The following is an 18,115-nucleotide window of genomic DNA, read 5'->3' as shown; positions in this document are numbered from 1 at the left end:
GCCAGAGGTTAACTCAAACGTCGCACTCAACGACTTATCCCACCAACTTGTCAGAAGTTCAAATTTCGAAGTTTCCCGCCATAAAAATTACAAGTAACTTCATGCAAAAGTTACATGAGCCGCGCAAGCTAAACGTCACCTCCAATAAACCTGCGCGCCTGATCAGACAAACAATAATCCCTAAAGACTTGCCTTGGTACCTGCGCAATTGAAAACAACATTTTCCACATGCGCCACACCAATCAGGATCAAAAGAACATTTCCCCTATTACACTTATTTCTCTTATTTTTATTAAGTCCAGAGCTCCAACCACTTGCGTTGCGCATGGTGCAGCACTGGACTGGGGGGACTTGAAGGGGTATGGTCCCAAAAAGTCGCGCAAACCTCCGCCCAGGTTGCGCGCGAGACCATACTCCTTATTTCAGAAAACTTATTAATAATATCCACGCGCGACCTACACACGTTGTAGTTTATCCCGCGCGAGGCAAGGCCCACAAGAGGCTCAGATATCAGCACTTAGCATAAAACAATGGAACAAATGAGCATACTAACCCCGCGCGGGTTAGTTTGCTGTCCAACAAGAAACACTCAGTAGGGAAGCGCACGGCTACCTACAGTGGTACATAAGGTACAAGTGGCAGTAAAAGGAGCCAATGAGCGTCTAGCAGGCTCTGGTCAATCGTGCGCCACGATCGCCTGACGAGAAGTACACAAGGACGCCTACGTGGCACCAATCAGAGGACGGAGACAACTGTCCCACGATCTCCACTTGTCTGCTGATGACAGAAGGACAACAAGGCCGACAACAATGACACGTGGCTCCAATCAAGGTGCGCCAGCACAGACGAACGTCTAGAAGCCACTAAGCGGTCGACGCCAGTGAGACAAAGAGCATATCCGTTTTGTTGTCCGCTTCCGGCCCAAGGCCCATCAGCCCATAACCCCTTACACCTCTCCGGCTATAAATAGAGACCTCATTCCACAGGTTAAATATTCTATTCCCTCTACTCTCACTCTTAGCACTTAATTACTCTTAAAGCAGTCGCTTATTCTCACGCCGGAGCCTGGTTAAGAGGGAAACCCCCACATTCCCCTCTTAACGAGTAACGGTGTTCTGTTTTGCAGGATCGATTATCAAGTCGGAGCTCAAATATCCATAAGAAGATTAACCATTATGAAAGGAACATAAACCAATCTAATTAACTCCCTAATTAGATCAGTGTTTCTTCATTGGCGCCCACCGGAGCCTGGTTAAGAGGGAAACCCCCACATTCCCCTCTTAACGAGTAACGGTGTTCTGTTTTGCAGGATCGATTATCAAGTCGGAGCTCAAATATCCAAAAGAAGATTAACCATTATGAAAGGAACATAAACCAATCTAATTAACTCCCTAATTAGATCAGTGTTTCTTCAGTTGATGACGTTTGAACTTAATCCGTGCTGAGATCGGTAGGGGGTTACGCTCATCCTCCGGCCCGTCGTCGTTGCGTGTGGTTCGAGTAGTTCACCGTCTGAGGCGAGAGTATTGCAGAAGTGATCACGCTTCGGGATCGGAGACGTCAATCCACGAGTTTCAATAAACGAGAAGGAGTAGGAAAGGTATCGTTCAATCATTCGTCGCGGGGACATCCAACTCAGGAACGTTCGTATAAGCACCTAACATTCTACACGGTTCGCTAGGTGTTCTGATGGGTGTTCGGGTAACACTCGATAGCATCGAGTTTCGAAAGAATCCAACGATAAATGAGAAGTTCGCGTTTAAGTTTGAGTAGGGAGACAATTACTGCTATGGCCCCTATAGGTTGGTTATGTTTCACACTGATCAAATAACGGAACAGAACCCCTTTTCCACTTGTTAAGCCTTACTGGGACTCACATGCACCCCACAATGTTATTATGTGTGCACCCACAATAATATTGTGATTTGCATGTTCATCTCAGCTCCTCTTAACTCATGTCAAATGGTTCCCCACACTCGAGTAGATTTCAAAGAGTATCAAGTAGTGTAAGTTATGAAGGTTTAGGGAATGACCACCCTATCGGTCTCTTATCACGTGAAAATGTACATGAATTCGTATCGTGGTGCTAAGCGTGCAATCACATGCAATATCGTACGTAGGTGTTCACTAGTTATGTAGTACAATGAGTATAAGAGAGACGAACCTTGCAATCTGGAGCTGAGTGTCATGGTCGTATTCTCGTTTTCAGAACTGTCCGGTTATAGTCTGGTTTTACAAAAACAGTTTCCCTTTTTAAAACCAAGTTCACTATAACCAATGGCTCTGATACCAATCTGTCACACCCCCAAAATCCACATGCGGAGTCCCACCGCTTGGAGGCGTGACTGACCAGGATCTTTACCATCAATCACATTGAACTCATAAGTATAGGTGAATAATACTTTCATTTATAAACAACAAGTGTTACAATATCACAATATTTCACGGTTTACAGCGGAAGCTTATTTAACTCAATGAGTGTTTATAAAACCACATGTAAGTTCTTAGTTCTTGTGTTGCGTTTCCATGTGTCTCGACCCATGACCACTCCAGCTTCCCAGACATCAAGTTCCTTGGATAAGCACCTATAAGCCTGCAAGGCATGTAATAGAGAGTCAACAACTAGTTGAGCGAGTTCACAGTTAATAGTTCAGTAATAGTATAGTGCGAGTAGTAGTAGGTTCGTTCGTTATGTCATGTATCGTATTAGTTTCCATCGCGGCCTCCCAGGCAGGTATGCGAAGATATTAGGGGATGTTTTTCCCAAGTAATCTAGACTAGGTTTATTTGTATCGCGGCCTCCCAGGCAGGTGTGCGAAGATTAGTAAATTTAGTTCGCGGCCTTTCTAAGGCAGGTGTGCGAAGTCAGTCATAATATCGCGGCCAACCCTTGGCAGGTGTGCGAAGATCAGTTCAATAAGTGTTACTAGCCTAGCCGTATCTTATCGTTAGGTTCTATCATCCGAGTATACACAATAATTCATTAAATCCCATTCCCACTCGGGAACCCCATGCCTTGGCTGTGTGAACTCACCTTGGGTTTGCTCGGTTATGATTAGTAAATTTTACTTTACCAATCCCCATTTGGTCAACCAATTCCCTATCGTGGTCACCAATCTATATTAGTTACGAACTCCTGTGGGTCACGTATTGTACACAATAAGTCACTTATCCTTACATAGTAGACCACACATTCATGTTTCATTCACAACACATACACTAGTCCACAGTATGATATAGTAACCTGTACACCTTTCCATTACAAGTTTACATCTCATGCAAATTCTCACCAGTAACACATAACATGACTGATAGACTTGTTTCACCAACTAATCAATTCAGGTTTCTTAACAATATCATCATATAACAAGGATTTTATTTACTCACTCTCTTATCCTCGATCAAATAAAGTGATGGAAGACTACTTACTCGTCAGTTTGATTAACAGGATTACACACACTAATCCTAGCCTGTACAAGCATCACATATACATATACACATGCACATTTGTAAGTCGAGTTCATGCATACGCAAACCAATAATTTAGAATCTCATCATACATGGTCTACAATAGAAATGAATAGTCAAACGTACTGTTAATTCAAGTTTCCACAGTCATCACTATCAGACAATAACAACCAATAACCGATCACAAGTATATTACAAGCATCATGCAACAACACTAATGAGTGGGTTTGCTTACTGTCTCGGCGAAACACCCAAGTGTTTCGTCGAGATTGGCCATGGCGAAACAGGTGTTTCGTCGAGACCATTCACACAGCAGCACAACTTCGTTTCGTCGATACCAACCACCCCACTTTGACCTCCTACATCACGTATCAGTTACACATTCAAAGTTAATCTGATTCAGATCATTCGACACTTTTCGTCATGAACAGGTGCCTTGTTTGTAAATCATTAACGCTCTTTTTATACATGGCAGTTTCCATTCAACGGCAACTTATGCTAACCCTAGTTTCATACATCACAACCGAATCACAAATCCCCAACCCCATCGGTTCACTAGCATTCATGTTGACATAAGAATTTTCAGATTTTGTATCATGCCTTAAGTACAAAGTATATCGCATAACAGATTCAAACCAACAGGTTATCATCATGATGTACATCCAGTGTTGCAATCGTATATATATATACATACTAACAAAACATTCTCAAACATTCACATACAATTAGACGGAAATGAAATTATTATGAATCTACTTACCCGACCACGTATGAACTCATGACCGGATTACAAGACTTCGGGGGAGGGGTCTGCCGTCGCGAACAAGCAAAGGGGGTGAGAGTATTAGGGTTTTGTGTTCTACGGGCAACTGATTAAAAAGGGGTTCCAATATAAAGGAGTTGGGCCGAACCCACTTTGGGCCGAAGCCTGTTGTGGCGACGAAACACTCACCGTGTTTCGCCGTGTCCATGTTTCGTCGCGTGTGTGTGTGTGTGGGTAATGCAAGTCATCATGCATGATGTTTGTTATGTCTTAACATAAGGAGCAATACTTATAGTTTCTAGTATCAATCGCAAAGGGCAACACACCCATCACATATATGTAACAATCACAATACATTTCATCATAATACAATACGTACAGTTACAAGTCAAATAAGTCAAACAACCAAACGGTCAAAGTCAACGTGCATTTAATGCAAAAGTGAAAGTCGGAAACTCGAGTTGTCACAAAGACCTCGTTGAATCCTACACAACGGACTGAAAACACAACAAACCATACAAATAGACGTGGTTAAAGATCAAGTTGAAGACTTTATCTTTTGAAGATATTGGTTTGAATCGATTGCTTTATTAAATATGTTGTAATTCATATTTATTTTCGTTTGAATTTTTACACGGTTCATGTGCTACAATTTCCCAAATGTTTAAAGAGAGTATCTTCATTTTTATTAGTTTTATTAATAAAACTGTGACCCAATTCCTACACTTAAAACTACACCATTGATCCCAATCGAGCTGTTCATTCTTTGACCGACACTTGACCAATAGATATCCCAATGTTTTCAGTTCTATCATAATATTCCTTACGTCTAGGTTTTTCGACTTGAAAATAACGTCGTTTCTCTTTTTCCATATCATCTAGCATGCAAGAAGGGTCACTTTTAGTATTAATTGTCGCTTCAGTAGGGAAGTATCGACACCTAGATGTATGTCGAAGAGATCCTACAATGTGAACACATAAATGGGAGGAATGTTGCACCAAGTTGAGACAGACTGCCATACTACTGCCGCTACATAAAATAAGAGCAGAATGTGGTCCAGGGATTCATCCGATATGCCGCAAAACGGGCAAGCAGAGGAGTTGACCTGGATACCCCTTTTCAGCAGCTCCACCTTTGTTGGAGCCGATTTCTAGCCATACGCCATCCGAATATGTTGACCTTCTTTGGAAGCCACTTATTCCAGGATAACCAATGCTCTTCCTGCGGTAAAACTTGTTCGACTAGAAGTTTTCTAAGTGTTTTGACTGAAAACCCACCATCCTCGCTGATAGTCCACGTCCATTTATCTTCACCATCCTTCCTCTGAACCGCGTTGATAATGTTTATACATGCATTCTTCAAGTTCGTTGACCTCCACTCCGCTCTCTGGCTCTCTGCTCCAATTCCAATTAAAAGCTGACACGGTATCCATCAAACAACACCCGGGCGCTGACAAAGCAAAGTTTACCTTGCTCTAATCTGAATAGGGTCGGGAATAATTCTTTGAAGGACGAATCTCCCGCCCAACGATCCGTCCAAAACCTTATTGAAGCCCCACCCCCGGGTGTACCGATTATGATGTCTCCAAAAGAAATGTTTTTGTTCTTCAGTTCTCTTTCTATCTTGTTTATATTACACGATACACCCGGTCTTCCAGTTTTAAGAGGTAAAAACTCCCACCTTCTGGTTGAGTGATGGAGACCTTATACCACTCTCATCCATAATCTATTTGGTTCCGATTTGAATCTCCAACACCATTTGGACAGTAAACTTCGATTAAAGTCGATTAAAGATCCCAATCCCAGTCCACCGGGATCCCAAGGCGATATCACAGTTTGCCATTTCACCCATGCCATTTTGGATTTTTCACTTGTGCCTCCCCAGAAGAAGTTGCGTTTCTATTACCGATTTCGGTGCTTTAAATAGTGAGAAGTAGTACGTTGGCATGCTATCCAACTTTTGATAAGCGTTTGGTCACATTAGTGCCAACTAAGCTACCTCTTTTTAGCCAAAAACATATATAACCGTCCTTTCAATCATTACCCATTTTTTATCCCATAATTTTTAAATAGTTAATATCTTGAAAATTCTTAGAAAACATAAAACATTAGGACCGTATTGTTCATCACAAAAATAATCATGCATTAATTGTTCATGAGTATAATGATCCCGTTCGACTTCTTTTTTTCTCTTTTCTTTTCATGATTGGACATTGAGGATGACTATCATGTGACATAAACTCCACCGTGAGTTCAATCGCAGTTCCGTGACATAAATTCTCGTAAGATTATAGAGAAAAAAACTAAATTTTATTTTATATGTGAAATTAATTTTTTGGTGGTTGATTGGTGCATTTTGAGTACACGTTATTGAATATTATTTACAATAAAATACATCGATATTGAGATAAAATACGCTAGTTTAGTGGGTTTTTATTATCAAGCGGGTTAAGATGAAAACGATCATTTAAAGAATAAATATCAAATTAAAAAGGCTTAGAGGGTGTTTAAGAGAGTGGTTCAAAATGTATAGTGCCAAAGAAGTTGAGGAGGAGGCACGACTGAGAAAAGAAAAAGATGACATTGAACTACAAATGGAGAATAATGAATTGGAAGATTCGGATGTTTGGATTTGGACAGAGTGTAAGAAAGCATTAGAAGATATTGAGCTTCTGAAGACACGTGATATCAAGCAAAAATCTCGCGTTAAATGGGCCTCGTTGGGAGACGAAAACTCAATTTTTTCCATGATGTTGTTAACGGTAGAAAGGTGCGAAACTCTATACCGGGTATTATGGTTAATGGAGATTGGGTTACAAAGCCGTCCTTGGTTAAAAAAGAGGTGTTACGGTTTTTTAGAAGCCATTTCAAAGAACACAACTATAATCGGCCTACCCTTTGCTGTTCGGATATTAATAAACTCGGTGATCAGGAAAGTGAAGACATGGTTGTTTTGTTCTCTAGACAAGAAATTAAAGATGCGGTATTTGATTGTGGCTCTAATAAGGCGCCGGGTCCCGACGGTTTTAATTTTCGATTTGTCAAAAGATTTTGGAATTATTTTGAGGAGGACTTCTTTAATATTATGAAGGAATTTCATAGTTCAGGTTCGATTAGTCCGAGTTGCGGTTCGTCTTTTATCACTTTGATTCAAAGACAAAAACTCCTTTGGTCTTAGAGATTACAGGCCTATTACTTTGGTTGGGATGATTAGTAAGGTGATTTCTAAAATCCTTGCTAATCGCCTTAAAAAGGTGATGGGTCAGATTATTTCCGAGTCTCAATCTGCCTTCCTGTCGGGTCGGTTCATCCTGGACGGGCCTTTAATGGTGAATGAAGTCGTTGATTGGTTGAAAAAAAGAAACAGAAAGGCGTTTTTATTGAAAATAGATTTCGAGAAGGCCTACGATAATGTCAACTGGCAATTCCTGATATCTATTATGTCTCAAATGGGGTTTCCCCCTCTTTGGTGCGAGTGGATTAAAGGTATTTGCCAATCTTCTAGAGCCACGGTTTTAGTAAACGGGTCGCCAACCTTTGATTTTAGGTGTGAAAAGGGGCTTCGACAAGGTGACCCGTTGTCGCCTTTTCTTTTCCTGATTGTGATGGAAGCTCTCTCGTGGCTTTTGGAAAAAGCTAAGCTTCTCGGGGTCTTTAAAGGCATTGCATGTTCGAATGATGGGGTAGTATTAACACATCTTTTCTATGCGGATGACGCTCTAATTAGGGGCGAGTGGTCTAAGGATAATATTCGAAGCATTGCAAGGGTCCTTCGCATTTTTTACATTTGCTCGGGGCTTTGTATTAACCTCCATAAGTCGAATATATATGGGGTTGGTATGGAGGATTCCGAGGTGGACGACATGATGGGATTGCTTGGTTGTAAAAGAGGAGGTATTCCGTTTAGCTATCTCGGCCTTCAAGTTGGAGCTAAGATGTCTCGCGTCCGTAATTGGGACCCGGTCATAGATGTTATACGAAATCGCCTTGTTTCTTGGAAAGCTAAAACTCTCTCGATTGGGGGGCGCCTTATCCTCATTAAATCGGTGTTAGAAAGTTTACCCGTTTATTATCTTTCACTTTACAAAGCTCCCAAGGCCGTGATTGAGTCTATTGAGTCTATTATGAGACATTTCTTGTGGGCGGGCTCTAGCGAAGAGAAGAAGATCCCTTGGGTTTCTTGGGATATTGTCACTACCCCCAAAAAGAAAGGAGGATTGGGAGTATCTAAGTTACAAGATGTCAACGACGCGCTCTTATTAAAATGGACATGGAGATTCAAAAACGAAGGAAATTGTTTATGGAAGAAAATTATTATGGGTTGTCATGGTACAAGTAGACCGTGGGCTTTACTCCCGTGTAGTGCCTCGTCTAATGGGTGTTGGAAACGTATTGTTAAAGTTGGCGAGAAAAAAATCTCAAACGCGTCGAATTTTAACTCCTCCTTCGGTGGTGATCTTGGTGATGGTAACTCTATTAATTTTTGGGGTGACCCTTGGTTAAGAGACGGACCTCTTAGATTAGCGTTTCCTAATATTTTTAGGCTTGAAAAAATGAAATGGGTTAAAGTGTCGGCTCGAGTTACGGTTGTTAATAATATCAAGACTTTGACGTGGGATTGGCGTTCGAACTCCAACTCGGCTGCAGAAGTTACAGAACTATTCCAGCTCCTTAATGAAATTCACGATTTCAATTGGAAGGGCGGTATAGATAGTTGGAAATGGAAGCATGCTTCGGATGGTTTGTTCTCTGTGAAGTCGGCTAAAAGTCTGCTTTCCGACAACAACTTGGCTGTTCAGATTCCGAAGATTAAATGGAAGGTGTGGGTGCCGCTTAAATGTAAGATTATGGTATGGAGGGATGCTCTAAACCGGCTCCCTACTATTGCTGAACTTATAAAGCGTGGTGTACGCCCTCAACAGACTTGCTGTGCCTTTTGTCAAGCTAATTTAGAAACTGCTTTCCATCTCTTTACGGGTTGTATGTTTGTCCAAGAAGTGTGGTACAGGGTTGAAACTTGGCGTCGCTTAAATCCTAATATACTGTTTGATGTTGCGGACATTTTGAAGGTGCCGGAGACCCAAACGTTGACTAAGAAAGCGAAACACGTCTTGAGAGGCATTGTGTATACGACTTTGTGGGTTATTTGGAAGAGCGCAATAATCGCATCTTAAATAACAAGCATCTAAGGCCGATAGAGATCGTTGAGACTATTAAGTTTATGACTTTCTTTTGGATTTGTAATAGGTCTAGATGGAAAGATGTAGATTGGTCTAGTTGGCATTTGTTTCCCTTGGAGTGAGTTGTTTTTTCGATGGGTTGCTAGTTGGTCCTTGTTTTGAGGACCAATTGAGTGTTGTTTTGAATGAAATTTTCTTTTAAAAAAAACAATTAACCATGATTTAGAGCTACATAATATTAGATTAAAAAGAATACCTATAAACGTTAATACGTTAAACAATCTAATTCTAAATCACAATATGGTTTGAAAAAAACAATAAATTCTTGTTTGATATTTATGCACGTGACATCATCGAGATTAATGAATTGAAGTAAAATGGATTATTAACATTACAAGATCCTTTAATAGGCTGAAGATTATAGTGGTAAGTATTCCCGCTTGTCACGCGGGTGACCGTGGTTCGATCTCCGGTAACGGCGTCATTTTGATGACTGTCGTAAGGGTCATGCAAAAACCTAATTAAACTAAGTAGATAGCGTAAGTAGGGTATCGTATCCACAAGGAATTTGCGGTTAGTGTTTAACTAGGGAATTATTATATATTAAAGAAACGCAACTCCTACTGAGAATCCCGATTGTAAGTTTAACACAAAAACCCGTTTACAGATTCATAACACCACTTAGACATGACCTTGGAATTAATGACTTTGATTAATTATTAGGGATAGTTTTTAAGACTCGCCATACAACCTAATAACCCGTTTAGTTATACCAATTACCCACCAATTTACCAACCCGCTAGCGATGCAAGGAAATCGCCAATACGCTTGATAAACGACAAACAATTCAAATATAATAAATGTTTCACAAAATCAACACAAGTTGTCAAGATTTACCGGTTAATAAGAACCAGAAAAACAAAGTTTAATGTGAAAATCTAGAAATCAATCATCCGAGGAAAGTCACAAGAGAAAAAGGAAACATCCTCCAAGTTTGAGATTCTAAGTTTACACCAAACTCAGTTTAATCATTAATTGGACACCACATAGACATGATGCTGAAAAGTCGGTTAATTTAAGTGTAATTATCAAAAACAGGTCTTTGTCATAAGATCTTTTATAGTTCAATTACCCTATTTACTAATATGAGTCAACCTACTCTATGTCATCCAACAAGCTACAAGGTCTTGTCATCAACCGAGCAAGTTGTAAAGTAAGAACTCAAAACACATGCAAAAAAGTTTAAATAAACCAACACATCAAATTGTTTATAGACGTCGTCAATGTCAAAAACTATTCCAAATATGAGTAAACTGAGAAAAAGTATTAAACCCTACAAACCATACGCTTAAAGAAAGCAACCTAAACATTCATGCCTTGAACCATGTACAGCCGTCAAAAGACGGCTGCCTTCTCCGTGCCTCTCTTCAGCCGTCCAATACTTCCCTTCTTTATTCTTGTAAGATCCTCTTTTATTCAGCCCTCAATCCCCCAATTCCATATGTCGAACTCCCCTCTTTAATGTAACTAGTTATAAAAACCGTCGCCGCGTTGCGGCGAACTTTCTTTGTTATTTAGTCTGTGTTCATATATGTTTGAAATCACTACGAGCGCGTTGCATACGGAATCGCTGACAAGAATAAAAAGAAAATGTAGAAAAACACACTAAAAAATAACCGAAAGAAAATCAACTAAAAAAGTTGTATGGTAATGATGTTGTTCGGTAGAAACTCGTAGTCAGAGATGAGCAAATAGTAATGGGTACCGGTACCGAATTTCCTGAACCCAAAGATCCTAAGTACCAGTGCAGTACTGACGTTTGGCGTTCCTGGTACCGGTTCGCTATCGGTTTTTACCTTCATATACAGATACCGTAACTGGTATTTTCGGTACCAATACCGATTCGGTATCAGTTGGCACCGAGCTCACCCCTACCCTTGAAACTAAAAAAAAGTTGTACGATACCGTTGTTCGTACGGTACACGTGATCAGGGATGAGTAAATGGTACTGGGTAGCAGTACCAAATTTCTCGAACTATAAGATTATCAAACTCAATCCGGTACCGACTTTTGGCGTTTTATGTACCAGGCTGGTGCTGGTTTTTACCTTCATGTACCGATAACGAACCGGTATTTTTGAAACAAGTACCGGTTAATACCAATCTTATCAAACTTAAAAAATAAAGAAGATAACAATTATTATAGTATTAAAATAATAAAACTATAAGAAAACTTTATATAATATTTTATATTAGAGTTTACTATTCAAATCAGTCATTTATTAATATACTAGTAGATGCCCCGCCCGCGTTGCGGGGCGAGGGACGAATAATTCTCAACCAATTAAAAAAAGACTACTATAATTTTCCTAGGAAAAAAAAAAAAACAAAAACGATGATAAGACCGTAGTAAACCAATTAAAACAAAAAACCTTTATAGTTTTCATAAAAAAACTAAAACGATGGGAAAAACGTAATTTTTAACTGAGGGCCAAATCATAAATTTAATTCGGGGATAAATTGTAAACTAAATGGACCAACGGGGGAGTGTCAGGAAGTTGCCGGCACGACTGTAATTTTACACTCGGGGCAAAATTGTAATGTCACCAGGAAAACAAACAAAAACGACTGGGAAAATGTAAAGTTAAGTTGAGGGTAAAATCGTAACTTGGCTGTGAGAAAAAAAACTAATGGCAAAACTATAAATTTATACGGGGCAAAATCGTAATTTTGAACCGAGTGCAAAATCAAAATTTTTAGCTGGGAGTAAAAGGGAATTTTTTTTAAGTGGGGGTAAGAACATAATTTTGAACTGATGGCAAAATCATAATTTTAAGGGGAAAAAACTAACGGCAAAAGTGTAAAATTAAACGGGGCAAAATCGTAATTTTTAACTGAGGGCGAAATCGAAATTTTTAGCTAAGAGTAAAAGCGCAAATTTATTTTTAAGTGGGGGCAAAAACATAATTTTATACTGATGACAAAGTCGTAATTTTAAGACGGGACAAAATCGTAAATTTGTTTGGCCAATAAGGAAGTGCCAGGCAGATGCCTGACACTGTTGAGCCTGCCGCCCATTTCACCCAATTAGGTGGCGAACCTATTACCCGATCACATCATCATCTTGAAATTGTATGTATTGAAAATGAAAATAGGTGAATGTGCTGCTATATTTTTAATTCTTTTTGATCTTCAACATGCTAACAACAGCCCAACCTAAGCCCATTTTCCCATTTTGATTATAATCTTTAGCCTATTAAAGGATCTTGTAATATTAATAATCCATTTTACTTCAATTCATTAATCTCGATGATGTCACCTGCATAAAATCAAACAAGAATTTATTGTTTCTTTCAAACCATATTATGATTTAGAATAACATTTATATGTATTTTTTTAATCTAATATTATGTAGCTCTAAATCATGGTTAATTGTTGATATTTATTCTTTAAGGTAAATTGGATTTAAATAATTCCAACTTGCTTAATTTGGCCAATAATAATCCAAACTCAGTTATTGGCTGATAATAATCTGAACTGGTCCACTTTTAGCCGATAATAGTCCGCCGTTAAAAATAGCTTAACGGAGTTAAGCTTTTTTCCTAATTACAAACCGATGTTTTATGGATTTTGATCAGAACGAGGATACGATTCGATTTATATAAAACTTACCTCGAAACGGTGCTTCAAACGACTTAATTTTTGTTAATTGGAAGTTTAAACACCCGAATTGAAGCACCGTTTTCGTCGTTTGGGGCAATATTTCGAGGTAAATTTTATATCAATCAACTCGTATCCTCGTTCTGATCAAAATCCATAAAACATCGGTTTGTAATTCGGAAAAAAGCTTCCGTTAAGCTATTTTTAACGGTGGACTATTATCGGCCAAAAGTGGACCAGTTCAGATTATTATCGGCCAATAACTTAGTTGGGATTATTATCGGCCAAATTGAGCATGTTAGGATTATTTAAATCCAATTTGCCTATTTTTTAAATGATCGCTTTCATCTTAACCTGCTTGATAATAAAAACCCACTAAACTAGCGTATTTTATCTCAATATCGATGCATTTTTATTGTAAATAATATTCAATAACGTGTATTCAAAATGCACCGATTAGTGGTAAAACACTATATTTAGATTTATACTAAAATTTAGAAGATTTTAGAGAAAACACTAAATTTTATTTTAAATGTGAAATTAAATATTTTTTTGGTGGAAAGTCTAGAGAGAACGGATTAGAAACCCCATTAGTTACCACATTGTTTTAAAACAAAACAGAAATTGCCTTAATAATTAAACTCCATTTAGAGACTACTACTATGATTGTTTCTATAACGGTATAAATAAAAAAGAAATAAGTAAGTAACAACATATGAAACCATGGAAAAAGAAACTCCTACTAATATAAAACAAACACAAGTAAGCAACAACATAAGAAAACACGGAGAAAGAAACTCCTACTAATATAAAAGAAACACGACATTAAAATGATATAAAAATTAAAAAGCACTATTAATAGGATATAAAAATTAAAAAGCACTATTTTTAGGATATAAAAAGTAAAAAGCACAACTCTATTGCATGACTTGTCATTTATTTTTACCTTTAATTCTACATATTTACTAAAGATAGCATGTAGACACACACTTATAGTCGTATGCACAACTACATACATCTTATTTATATACATTTGAATTGCAGAGATAGATGATCGCCTTGATCGCGTCACAAATGGCTAATATAGAGGTACAATCTTCATGTGAACAAAGTTCTTCTCCTTCGTCAATCTTTAACAAAGTTGATCGTCCTGTTACATTGAAGGTTTGCTTTCTAACTTTTCAACAGATTCTTGGTTGCACATAGAAATTGACATTTATTTCTAGTTTTGTAAATTGTTAATTAACATCTAGTAGAAATTGACTCAATTGCTTCGATATGTATATCTATACGAGTTCACGACATGACCTGAGTAAGGTTTTCATATGTCTAATCGAGTCCATGATCGATCCTAGTTCGGTCCAGTATTCCATTCGCAAACCGAATGAAACCACGTCCTAGACAATTCACGTCCTAGTTATTACTTTTTTTTTTGTCACAAATTTGAATACTTAATTTTTGATCTTTTCACTATTGTTTGGTAGTCTTTCTATGCTAGTTATATATATTTTTCCATGTAAGTAAATTTGTATGAAGTGTATTTGAAGCCATATGTAAAAAACAGTTGTGTTATAGCTAATCATTAAATTATTAAAAAATCCTTTCATAAATGTTTCAATTTAACAATATTTTCTAAATAGTTAAAAACAAAGTAATAAAATAATACTTTTAACTGAAATCAGTTACCAAACAAAGTAATAAAAATAATACTTTTTTAACTGAAATCAAGCCTAGTTAAAAACAAAGTAATAAAATAATACTTTTTAACTGAAATCAGTTACAAAACAAAGTAATAAAAATAATACTTTTTTTTAACTGAAATCAAGCCTGGTTGAGGACTATTGACCAGAATCACGCCCTTTGCGCCCTAAATTAGACAAGGTAGTACTTGCTATGAAAGCAATCATGAAGGTTTTAAGTGTACTTTTCATAATATGAGTATATGACTCATGTCCAATGTCACGGTATCTAAAATTTCTTTTTTAGATTGTGGCTTATAGTTTAATTTTAATCTACCTGTAATCAACAGTTAAAAATTGTCTTTGTATGATTAATTAATTAATTAATTAATTAACATATAACAATTGGTATGAGATTCTACAGTTTTCTGAAGTGGTTTACACCATCAAAATTAAGAAACAAAGATGGATAAAGAAGAGCGAATCGCTAGAGAAGCTTATATTAAAAGGAATCACAGGCATGGTGTTGCCCGGAGAAATGTTGGCAATGTTAGGTCCATCTGGCTCCGGAAAAACTACACTTTTGACTGCACTAGGTGGGCGCCTAAGCGGCAACCTAGAGGGGACCATCACCTACAATGGCAAACCATTTACAAGTATTATGAAGCGGCACATCGGTTTTGTAACTCAAGATGATATTTTATACCCTCATTTGACCGTTACTGAAACCTTAGTTTTCACATCTTTACTCCGGTTGCCTAATAACTTTACCAGTCAAGAAAAGGTCCTACAAGCTGAAGCTGTGATCAATCAACTTGGGTTGACAAGATGCAAAAATATAATCATAGGCGGCCCAAATTTAAGAGGGATATCTGGTGGAGAGCGGAAAAGGGTTAGTATTGGGCAAGAAATGCTTATAAATCCTAGTTTGTTGTTCTTGGATGAACCAACTTCAGGGCTCGATTCAACAACGGCTCAAAGGATTGTTTCAACGTTATGGGAATTAGCAAGAGGAGGAAGAACTCTTGTGATGACAATTCATCAACCCTCAAGTAAGATCTTCTACATGTTTCATAAAGTATTGTTGTTATCAGAAGGGAATCCATTGTTTTTTGGGAAAGGATCAGAAGTTATGGACTATTTTGAAAGTATCGGCTTTTCACCATTGGTACCCATGAATCCTTCGGACTTTTTGTTAGATATTGCAAATGGTATGTAAGCAGTTGCATAATTTAAGCCCTTGCAACATGATCTATTTGCATACTAACTAACTTTTTCAATTTTGTGAAACTAAACAAACTAGGGATATCATCTGAGGATTCAAGTTTTTCGGATCAAAATGAAATTAAGCAGAAGTTAGCTTTGGCTTACAAGTCAAATCTTGCTGAGAATCTGAAAGCTGAGGTACTAGAAGTTGATGATCATGTGAACAATATTTTAGAGAACCCGAAACATGAGCGATGGACCACAACTTGGTGGCAACAAGTCATGATTTTGTTCAGAAGAGGTGTCAAAGAAAGGAGACATGATCTGTTTTCTGCTCCCAAAGTTTCTCAGGTTATAGCAGCATCATTTCTTTGCGGTTTGCTATGGTGGCGATGCGATCCGTCTCACTTGCAAGATCAGGTATATAGATTTCCATTTCACCCACATGCAAAATGTCACTTCTAAAGTGATTACATTACTCACTAGAATTGTTTAGATGTCTTATGTACATACTAGAAAAGTGTCATTGGTAAATAATTGATAGAAAAGGAGTGAGCAAACATATTTTTGACCTTTCTATGATAGTTTTTCTTTTAGTGCTTAGAAACCCAAAACTTATAGGGAGTATATTTGAGTTACACTTCTTTAAAAATGCCACTAAACCAATACTTGTGACTCTAATTTTTAGGAGTCACCAATAATTATACTACTCAAGTGTCACTTTTCTTGTAGTGAATCGCAATCCAACATTGAATTCTTTTAACACTTTGGTGATTTTCTCATTGAAAAATATGCAGATAGGATTGCTATTCTTTTGCGCTGGATTTTGGGGCTTTTTCCCTTTAATTCAAGCAATTTTCACATTTCCGCAAGAAAGAATAATGCTAGGAAAAGAAAGATCTTCAGGGATGTACAAACTTTCATCTTATTTCGTGTCAAGAACATTAGGAGATCTTCCAATGGAGATAGTTCTTCCCACCCTGTTTTGCGTAATAACCTACTGGATGGCTGGACTCAAACCAACGGTTGGAAGTTTCTTATATGCGTTGTTCACGCTTCTCTTAGGTGTCTTGGTCTCACAAGGGCTCGGACTAGCACTAGGTGCACTTGTCATGGACCAGAAGTCAGCCAGCGTTCTAGGGTCTGTGATCATGCAATCATTCAATTTAGCGGCGGGATACTATGTCCAACATGTGCCTGCTTTTATATCTTGGCTCAAATACTTATCGATCAGTCAATATACTTACAAGCTCTTGATAGGGTCACAATATGAACATGGCCAAACCTACCAATGTGGTAACCAAACTTGTTTGGTTGAAGATTTTCCAGCCATCAAGAATGTTGGGCTCGATGGGCAAGTAATCTCGATTGTCGCTTTGGTTGTGATGCTTGTATTTTATCGGGTTATTGCTTATTTGGCTCTCAAGAGAATTGGTGTGCCTAATAAATAAGGTATACACTTATGAGGTACAGGAACACATATTCTAAGTTGATGAATGCCCCTTCAAACCAAACCAAGTAACGACATTGCTACCCGAAGTTATGATTAGTAGTTTTTAGTGTGAGAAAATGAGGATAATGTTAATGTTAATGAAAATGATGTTATCTTGTTATATAATCAATGAAGAAATTTATTATGAGACATTTGGTTTATTAGTAGGTTATATGGTGTGGGATAAATCCCTGCCACATCAGCGTCATGTATGCGTCACATAAACGAGGGGCTTTATGGTTTACTTGCACGGTGTGGAATAACGTCTCTATAATGCCCATTTTAGCTATATTAAAATAAAAGAAAAAAAATCTATATAATAACCAAATCTGATTGATTGATGGAGGTGGGTCCCATGGCTTTCTTCCTCTCACGACCGCTATAGCTTTGGCTGGGGCCAAGGATAACGCCTCCTTGGCCAAGGCGGGGTGGTGTTGGGGGCGCCATAGCTCCGATGTGGTTATGAGCGCTACCCCACACTGGCGTAAAATGCTTGTATTCTTCGTTCTTATTATTGATTATTACATGTTCTTATTATTGATTATTACATGTTGTGATTATAAATTTGATTATAAGATTCAAGAACACTGATTAATACCTGTATCACAATCTAGACCCTAGAACAAACAACTTAAAGAAAAACGATCAATCTCTAGGACTCTTAAAAT

The 18,115-nt window shown here is 38.0% G+C and overlaps 1 protein-coding gene across 1 annotated transcript; it reads left to right on the top strand.

Annotated features, from left to right (window-relative positions):
• Positions 1 to 15,149: 15,149 nt before the first annotated feature.
• LOC110943953 (ABC transporter G family member 9) lies at positions 15,150 to 17,547 on the top strand (the record flags this gene model as incomplete). The annotated part of the gene is made up of 3 exons (XM_022185682.2): positions 15,150 to 15,960; positions 16,053 to 16,375; positions 16,753 to 17,547. Coding segments are annotated over 3 exons (1,788 nt in total), but the record flags the coding sequence as incomplete, so codon positions are not given.
• Between the last annotated feature and the right edge of the window lie 568 nt (positions 17,548 to 18,115).

Source organism: Helianthus annuus, chromosome 5, assembly GCF_002127325.2.
Source record: "Helianthus annuus cultivar XRQ/B chromosome 5, HanXRQr2.0-SUNRISE, whole genome shotgun sequence".
NCBI lineage: Eukaryota > Viridiplantae > Streptophyta > Magnoliopsida > Asterales > Asteraceae > Helianthus > Helianthus annuus.
The sequence above is the reverse complement of the archived record's forward strand: the minus strand, read 5'-3'. Positions and strand labels throughout refer to the sequence as shown.